General features: G+C 42.3%; 1 protein-coding gene across 1 annotated transcript in view; it reads right to left on the minus strand.

Moving 5' to 3' along the window:
* FAM149A (family with sequence similarity 149 member A) overlaps positions 1 to 10,198 on the minus strand; it is a gene marked incomplete at its 5' end in the record, with an annotated part of 48,907 nt that extends 38,709 nt beyond the window's left edge. Inside the window, one exon of the mRNA XM_082483108.1 lies at positions 9,951 to 10,198. Coding sequence (XP_082339234.1) covers positions 9,951 to 10,198 — 248 coding nt within the window. The remainder of the gene's footprint in view (positions 1 to 9,950) is intronic.

Genomic DNA, 10,198 nt, shown 5'->3' on the forward strand with positions numbered 1-10,198 from the left:
ATGTTAAGTACCTCTTCTATTTATAGGAGTAAATCTGACTTTTTAATATAAATTATGAATTAACGTTAAAAAAAATACTATCATCTTAATTAACTGCAATAATAAAGAATGCTAATTAGTGTCTTTGAGAAGGTGTTTTATTTCTTTGGATCCGATAGGAGGCATTTACTGCTGCAGGATCAAGTGTCTGTGAATAGACAGGAGGGAGTAGCGCTCTAACAAAACACTTGGAAGTGGTCCAGAAGACTTTCCCTGTATATTCTTGTTACTGATGTACATTTGGAAATTCAGTTAATATCTTTTTGTAATAGACTACTTTCATCAGCATAACATCAAAGAGATCAGAACATTTTGTTCTATTCTGTTCATTAATCTCTAAAGAAAAATGGACATATAAGCCAGACAGAACAGGTGCAGAACTTCTTCCTCACTGAACACTGATTTAAAAAATAAATAAATAAATGGGTCTTTGAAATGTTGTATCGCAACATCTCTACAGTACAGACTGAAGCAATGCAAGTCTGCATACGCTCAGGTATACTAAGTACCTTTCTCCTCCCTCTGGGACCACAGACACCCCTGGCTAGAGATGTCAAGATGTCACATTATGTCTCTAAAAGCTTCTGTAGCCCAACAGACTTGAGGACCTGAAACTTCTCCTCTACCCTTGCTATAGTGTGGCTTCCATGGTGTTGATTTGAAAAAAAAGCATGACTGAAAAACAAAAAAACATCCCTTCAACTATCCCACAACCTCAACCCCTTTCCTCCAAAACAAACAAGATTATAAGCTATTTAAGGCTTGTTTTGCCTTGCATAAAAAAAAAAAAAACACACACTTTTACGTTTCCAGATTTCGTGAAGTTTAAAGATCAACTTTTCTTTCAAGCAATAAAGTTGTTTAACAGTCTCCATTTTAAATACCTTGCATAATTTTGCAGTAAGGTCAAGACTTGAGTTTATAATGTTAAGAAAGATAACCATCTCATCTAGTCTGCTTTGAAACTGTACTTTCACTTTTGTTCACTTGAACATTGTCAGGTAGTTTAATACTATTTAATATGCTAGATAGAACCATAGAATGGTTTAGGTTGGAAGGGACATTAAAGATCATCTAGTTCCAACCCCCTGCCATGGGCAGGGATATCTCCCACCAGCCCAGGTTGCTCAAAGCCCCGTCCAACCTGGCCTTGAACACCTCCAGGGACGGGGCAGCCACAACTGCTCTGGGCAACCTGAGCCAGTGCCTCACCACCCTCAGAGTAAAGAATTTATTCCTAATATCTCATCTAAATCTCTCCTCTTTTAGTTTAAAACCAATACCCCTCATCCTATCGCTACACTCCCTGATCAAGAGTCCCTCCCCAGCTCTCCTGTAGCCCCTTTAGGTACTGGAAGGGACTATAAAGTCTCCCCAGAGCCTTCTCTTCTCCAGGTTGAACAACCCCAACTCTCTCAGCCTGTCCTCATAGCAGAGGGGCTCCAGCCCTCTGATCATCTTCGTGGCCTCCTCTGGACACACTCCAACAGATCCATGTCCTTCTTATGTTAGGGGGTCCAGAGCTGGATGCAGTATTGCAGATGGGGTCTCACCAGAAATTGCCATTAACATTCAGTGTCAAACATCAGCAAGTGCTCCAATACTCCAAGAAAAGATTACACAGCAGAAGCCTCTCCCTCCGATTCTGTAGCCATAAGCAACAAAAATAAGGACACAACTGAAATGCTGCCAGTATTGTGAACAGTGCTAATGTCAAGTACTAATTAATCCCACAATATGTTGCCAGAGCAGCATTTAAATACACTGCAATAGAGGTGTGTCAGCTAGAGCCGAGAGATTACACGCTGCTGACAGACGGCATTCAGTTAGGTCATCTCCTGCTGCACATCCATGAGAAATCCCTCACGCACACTGCCCCTTTCTGATGATGAAGAAGAGCCATCGAGTCACTACGCTAGTCCTCTATTCCTCGCTGGCTGCAGCCTGTGGGACAGGAGGCCACTACCTCACCCAGCGGGTAACCAGCTTTCACTTCCCGTTAGCACCTATGGACTGAACAAACATGCACAGCTGCATTCCAGATGAGTGTCCACACATAGGTCAACAGAAAAAGGTATTTATTTTTAAAATAGGAAGAAAAAAAAATAAAAATATGTACCCTATGACATATGCTTTAATTTCAGGTTATAGTAAGACAATGAAGAAACCAAAATTAAATTCAGGGGTTAAACAATGCATTAAAACCTCTGGTAACTGTTGAGATAAGATATTTTTTAGATATTAGAGAGAAAGAGAAATCAGTCTATCCAGGGGAATCTACGTGGCCAAGAGAGGATGTATTTTGAAGACTATTAGGAGTTCAGCACACCTAGTCAGGAGTGGGAAGAGTAAGGATATAAAAAAACCACTCCTTCAGAAAGGATTGTGAAAGACAACAAGGAGGAAGAGGGGGAATAACATGAAAAGGAGAGGAAAACAATGGAGAGAATATGAAAGCCACTAGAAATACGCTGTAAAACAAAAAAGCAAGAGAGAAGATTTGGGTTCTTTGTGTCATGTTTTAGTTCATCTATATTAAGTCATGTAGCACAAAAACCCATAATAAACAATGCACAGGGATTTACACTGTGGTGTAGAAAAGTTCCCAATAAACTCATTATAAAGAGCTGGAACACAATCATATCATGAAAAATATTAAAATAGACAATCAGTATGACTTCAGGCAATTGGTCACTTCAAATATTTTTATTGGAACATGTCTTCCTTGATTACAAACCCAATATTCCTTGTAAGTATATGTTGAACTCCAACCCTGTATTCTCTAAAACCATACACATGGCTTGCTCGCACCCCATCTCAGCACCTATGCATTAAATAATGTTTTACTTCTGCACTGCCTAGGTAGTGGGCACACATTTTGGCGAACGACAAGTCCAGGTTATTGTAGCCACACTGATGATTTGAGACAGAACTTTTTCAACTCTGACATACGTAATCCCATATTTTACTTGACTAAAATTGTGAAACACTTTTATATGTGCTTCTGTTTTATTTACCAACGGACAGTTGTTTGCTGACCATACAGCTGAATGCTGCGTTTCTTTTTGCCTCACTATGAAGATTTCTGTCTGAATGAAAACACCATAATGATATTCTCAGTGACTGTTAAACTGTCTCATTGCAACATAACTCATGACATTGTTCAAAACATACTATTTAGGATTTATCCCTACAGTTTATAGAATTAAAAAAAAAAAAAAATCAAAAACATTCCGAACTCTCTGAATGGAGTATAAAGTGTGAATATATATATTTTATGTATACATGCTAAAAAGCTTTATATGTTAATCCTAACATAGTTCCAGAGATTTTTAAGAACTATTTGGAATGTGCTTTTGTAAAATAATATGGAGGGAGGGGGAGGGGGGAGGGGAAGGGGGTGTGTTAGCAATTTCTTCCTGCATTGGTTACTTAAGACTTCCCCTTCAGAGGAAATTATCTGGTTAAAAATAATCTGTGTGCCAACTTGTCTACATTACACAGATGTTTTTTCAAATGAATGAGTCAAAACAGCATAGAACTTCTGGCAACAGCTAGAAAAGTCTGACTCATTCAGTCCCAAGCTCAGTATTTTGTGAAGATAAGAAATCTCCAATTTCTTTAGAACTTGATCAAGCTGACAGGAGTGATCTCACCACTGGAAGCTCATGGTCTTTTCAACAAACTACTGCAGGAGCCAAGAATTTTCTACCTTATCAGAAATGCTAAAAAAAAAAAAAAAAGATAATATTGATCTGGTGCCACTATGGGGCAAAGCTAAACTAAGATGTATAACCCCACAAAGAATTGCACACCAAAAACTACACTGACAGGGAATAAAAAAAAGCACTATAGACATTATAAAGTAGAATGCATTTCTATCTCCCCAACTTACAAGATTTTGGCTGTGATTGTGAATTCCTCTAAGTGTAACAAGACTGGCCCAGGGCAGGCACTTCCTCTCCTCCTTTCCACAGCTAATGTCGGTGATCCCTCCCACTCACCAAGTGCTGGATCAGAAATGAAATGCCTGGTTGTAAACATACCGCTTTGGTTTCCTACCAACAACACAGGCTAATATTAAAGGTACACAAGAATAAGTTCTTAGCATCTGAAAGCAATAAAAGTACTTTGAGGAAAATTGGGATTCTTTGGATTTAGCTTTTTTTTTTTTTTAACATTTATTCTCTAGGTGATTAGCTACTTGCTGGAAACTTCATAAGACTTTACCAATAACCTAATGTAACACCAGGCTGAGAGTCAGGGTTGTTCAGCCTGGAGGAGAGAAGGGTCCAGGGAGACCTTACAGAAGCTTTCCAGTATCTGAAGGGGGCCTACAAGAAAACTGGGGAGGGACTTTTTACAAGGTATGTAGCGATAGAATGAGGGGTAATGGTTTCAAACTGGAAGAGGGGAGATTTAGATTAGATATGAAGAAAAAAAAATTACTATGAGAGTGGTGAGGCACTGGCCCAGGTTGCCCAGAGAAGCTGTGGCTGCCCCATCCCTGGAGGTGTTCAAGGCCAGGCTGGACGGGGCTTTGAGCAACCTGGGCTGGCGGGAGGTCCCTGCCCATGGCAGCAGGGTTGGAACTAGATGACCTTTAAGGTCCCTTCCAATCCAAACCATTCTGCAATTCTACATATAATATTATGAAATGTTTAGGAATAATTTCTCATTCTATCCATCTAGAGAAATATTGACTTCCGTATCATTATGTAAAATTAAAATTTATCTCTAAGCTCTTTTACACTTATTTGTAATGAAAAAAAATGTGGTGGCAAACCACCACATTACTACATTCACTCTTGTAGATCAGTACAACAATGGAACGAGCAGTTAAGTAGCACTGCAATGCTCTATCTAGGTTAGTATGCATTACAGCCTGAAAGAGATCTATTGTTTTTAGTGGTTAAAACAGGAGACAGGGAATACGAGTTTCCATCTTCTTCTCCAGCTCATCAAGTTACTTATATCCACATTTTCAAAGTTACTCATTTTGAAGGTGAAAACTTGAGCTACTGAGAAATAAAACGATGACAGTGACATTTTTTGCATTGCAGACAAAGCTCCCCTTCTCACACCAAGGTTACAAACACATTTTCCATGTGTTAGAACTATCCTGAAAACGGGGAGCAGTGCAATTAATTTCGACAAAATATTACCCACTCCTAAACAATGTAACATAAGCCTTGCCCAATTTACCTTTAGATCAGCTAAGGGCTGTTATCTCTTCTAGTTATTGCAACGTGTCAGGATAGCAACAATAACGTTTCTTAAAAATGGAATCTATGTACCTTGGTGTCACCAGCACACTGTGGTAAGTGTAGCATAAGACATCTCATCGCCCTCCCAAGGAATTTCATGATCCTATATAGCAGAATATATTTTTTCCAAACAACAGTAATAAAAGTGGACTTTTTTCTCCATTTGAAGAAAAAGAGTTTTAGTCACTACTGCTCCTTCAATTCGATTAGAAGGATATAAAATCACTACGAAAATAATGAGTAAATGTAAAATCTTACAAAGTACCGCTACAGTTTAGCCCTACACAGTATTAGGACCAGTTGTTGGTAGCTGCGGAGCTCAGAAAATTCAGAGTACATGGGAAAGACAGGAAGAAATCAGCACCAGGTTTTCACTATTTTACATTCTCGGTGTATTTTGATTGCTATCAACTTGTCAGCACCAAAGAAAAAAAAACAGTAAACATAAAATGGATCCTTTAATTTGTTAACCAATTACTCCTAGTTAAATTGCTGTTAATGAAAGTACACTGGCCATTGACAATATCTTCTAAAACATTTTAAACAGCAATAAAACTTGTCACAGAGGAACTTCGCTTGGGTAAGCAAAAGCTTCCAATGTAACTATCAACGATATAATATCATATTCCGTAATTCACAAATTCAAATCTGAACTTTAGGCAAGGAATGCTAAAGTTTTCAATATTTAATTGAGATGCTTCTTCTAAAAGCTTAAGTGGAACCATCTAATTAAAAAATGCTAATGTGGAGGTATAGACTTTCCTTGTCAAAGTGATGTATCTTATTCCTTCTTCTACATCTTTCTGGTTTGGTTTTGTTTTTTTTGAAGACAGACAATACCTTATCAGAATAAGCTTGACTGCTATGAATAAAATATTTGAAATGCCACCATGCATACAAAAGTATAACAGTTAGGGGATAATTAGGGGATATCAGCTAGAAGCGTTTCAATAGCAAGCTGAAATAAGTATTTTGCTGTACGCAACCAGTTTTAATGTAATAAGGTTTATTCTTCATCCCAATACAAACAATCAGTTTGTCTTAAGAGTGAATTTCATCCTTTAATTATTTTTTTTAATGATAAAACTCATCAGCCCTTCAACAGGAATACTGGCTCATACAGCATTATACTTGGCTTTATTTTTGGTACTAAAAAAAGAAATAACTCGTGGGTAATTATAGGCAAGCAACACTGATTTGGTTCCAATACTGTTTATACAAAGCATTAAATACCTCCAAAACAGAAATCTGTCAATACACTTCAAATCAGATTAACCTTACTAATCCAGAAAGATTACTATTTCATGCAAATGCGGAAGAAGTTTAAGCCTGAAAGAGCTTACAGCTGATTCTGAAACAAAACCAAATGCGTTAGATGGGAGTAGGGGGAAATAAAAGAAGCACATGAGGGAGGGGTCGTGTCCTTAGTTGTGTCCTTATTTTCAGTGTTATGTAGCTTAGTTACTTGGCAATTATAATATTTCAATTCATTTACTATTTGCTAAAATAAACCTATAGATATCTAGATAAAAGTATGTATTTACAAATGTGTATTGTCAATGGTTATCCAGGAAAAAACTATCTAAAGCACCTTTACATGATGCTGACATTGGGACCAGCAGTAAGGGAGTCATCACAGACTCAATATATAGTGACAACCAAAGCCATCAACAAAACGCTGGTCCACATCAGGAAGGATACCGAAACAGAAATGGAAAGCATCACCTGGCTGCTGTGGAAAACCTTATTGTGTCCACAAACAGAATACTGCATGCAGTTCTTGTTCCTGCATCTCAAGAAAGACATACCACAATAAGAGAAGGGCTACAAACACAGTTAAGGGGATAGAGGAAGGAAGGCTTCCTTCAGAAAGAAGGCTAAAAAGGCTGGGACTCTTGGAGAAGGCTAAGAGATGATCATAGAATCATAGGATGGTTTAGGTTGTAAGGGAACTTGAAGATCACCGTGTTCCAACCTCCCTGCCATAGGCAGGGACACCTCCCACTAGACCAGGTTGCCCAAGGCCACCTCCAGCCTGGCCTTGAACACCTCCAGGGATGGGGCCTCAACAACCTCTCTGGGCAACCTGGGCCAGTGCCTTACCTCCCTCACAGAGAAAAATTTCTTCCTAATGTTCAATCTGAACCTGCCCTCTTACAGTTTAAAGCCATTTCCCCTCGTCCTATCGCTACATGCCCGAGTAAAAAGTCCTTCCCCAGCTCTCCTGTAGGACCCCTTTAGGTACTGGAAGGACGCAATAAGATCTCCCCGGAGCTTTCTCTTCTCCAGGCTGAACAGCCACAACTCCTTCAGCCTCTCCTCAGATGAGAGGTGCTCCAGCCCTCGGATCATCCTTGTGGCTCTCCTCTGGACATGCTTCAGCAGGTCCATGTCCTTCTTATGTTGGGGACTCCAGAGCTGGATGCAGTGCTCCAGGTGGGGTCTCACGAGAGTGAAATAGAGAGGCAGAATCCCCTCCCTCGCCCTGCTGGCCACGCTAAATGATGTGCTAAAGGTTTACGAAATCATAGAAGAGGTAGATGAACTAGAAGATGAATGATTACTATATCTTGCAACACAAGAACTAGAAACACTCCTTGAAATCAGCAGATCATTTTAAACAGGCATAAAACACTTTTTCCCCCTTTTTCTCTTTTTTTCTTTTCAAAACAGAGCAGGCAACAACTTTCAAGACGCTGCTGCTGCTGAAGCTTACAGAAGCAAACACTACTAGCACATTCAAAAACAGATCAGTCATATTCACAGACATCAGGCCCATAAACTGATTCCAAAAGGACTAAATAGGTGCGTACCTTCTAATATAACAACTCTAATGACAGTGGACTCTGGGGAAGAAGCACAATTTCTCTCCCAATGAAGAGACAGAGACTGATTCAGAAAGCCAGAGGACTATCATTTAACTATTACACTGCACAGAAAGCAAAGTAAAAGTGGACGTTCTAGAATCCATCTGAAATTTTAACAGACAAAAGAGATTTAGATCCTATTAATGTTTTTTTCTGATTATCAGTAATATCAAAGACTAGCATAGTTTAGTACTATAGAGGCAACAATTATAGTTGATGTAATAGATGCAGTAGCCTTTTTTTTTTTTTCGTAAGAATACAAAATACCAACACAGCAATACAACTATTACTGACTTTAGGAAGCTCTCCTGCTTTAAACATCTGAAGAAGTGACTTTCTGCTTTACTATACCTTTGCTTTAGCAAAATATCACTAACTGCACCCTAGAGCACGCACGCTTCACAGTCGTCTTTTAACTTCCGCAAAACCTCAACATTTTCAAGGTGACACTTGAAGATGAAACACAGAAGCACCAAAACAACATTTCATACCCATTTGTTTATTGACACCTTAGTAAAGACTGGGGGGGGGGGACAAGATCACAGAATCACAGAATTTTCAGAGTTGGAAGGGACCTCTAGAGATCATCCAGCCCAACTCCCCTGCCAAAGCAGGACTGCCCAGAGCACATCACTCAGGACTGCATCCAGGCGGGTCTTGAAACTCTCCAGAGAAGGGGACTCCACCCCCTCCCTGGGCAGCCTGTGCCAGTGCTCTGTCACCTGAACCGTAAAGAAGTTTTTCCGTGTATTTGAACGGAACTTCCTGTGTTCTAACTTGTGCCCATTGCCCCTCGTCCTGTCACTGGGAACCATTGAAAAGAGCCTGGCTCCATCCTCCTTCAACCCACCCTTTAGATACTTGTACGCCATAATAAGGTCTCCCCTCAGCCTTCTCTTCTCCAGGCTCAAGAGTCCCAGCTCTCGCAGCCTTTCCTCATAAGGGAGATGCTCCAATCCCTCAGTCATCTTCGTTGCCCTTCGCTGGACTCGGTCCAGCCATTCCCTGTCCGTCTTGAACTGGGGAGCCCAAAACTGGACACAGCATTCCAGTTGTGGCCTCACCAGTGCAGAGTAGAGGGGGAGAATGACCTCCCTCGACCTACTGGCCACACTCTTCCCTATGCAGCCCAGGATTCCATTGGCCTTTTTGGCAACAAGGGCACATTGCTGGGCCATGGATAATTTACTGTCCACCACAACCCCCAGATCCTTCTCCTCAGAGCTACTTCCCAGCAGGTCCGCCCCTAACCTGTACTGGTGCCTAGCATTCTTCCTCCCCAGGTGCAGGACCTTGCACTTGCTTTTGGTGAACCTCATTAGGTTCTTCTCTGCCCAGCTCTCCAGCCTGTCCAGGTCACGCTGGATGGCAGCATGGCCCTCTGGGGTGTCAGCCACCCCACCCAAGATGGGACCCCAGAAGAGAAGGGGGGAACCCCAAAGGATAGGGGGAACCCCAAAAGGAGAGGGACCACAAAGGGAAGGGGTGAGAACTCCGCAGGAGGGAGGGAGACCCCCAAAGGAGAGGGGATGACCCCATAGGAAGAGGGAAACCTCAGAGAGGAGGGATGGGACCCCACAGGAGGGCGGGGGGGAACCAGAAAGGAGGGGGGGACGACCTCGAAGAGGAGGGATGGGACACCACAAGAGGGGGCAGAACCGCAAAGGGAGGGTGGGGGGGAACCTCGAAGGAGAGCGGGGGGAGACCCCACAGCGGAGGGGAACCCTACAGGGAAGAGGGACACACACCCACCCCAGGTTTGGGGACGAGTACTCACGCGGGGCACCGGGGGCTGCCGGCCGCATCCTCCTCCTTCTCCTCCTCCTGCTTCTCCTCCTCGCCGCCGCTCGCCGGCGCCGCCACCGCCTCCTCGCCGATGCCGGGCAGGGCGACGAGCCGGGCCCTGGCCCCCGCCCGCCCCCCGGGCTCCCTGTCCGCCGCTGCCGGGCGCGGGGGGCGCGGGCCGGCAGGGCCGCGGCGGAGCTTGGGCAGGAGGGCGGCGGGGCCTAGCCCCGCCAGCCTCAT

The sequence above is a fragment of the Vanellus vanellus genome (genome assembly GCF_965231255.1).
Source record: "Vanellus vanellus genome assembly, chromosome: 4".
Classification (NCBI taxonomy): domain Eukaryota; kingdom Metazoa; phylum Chordata; class Aves; order Charadriiformes; family Charadriidae; genus Vanellus; species Vanellus vanellus.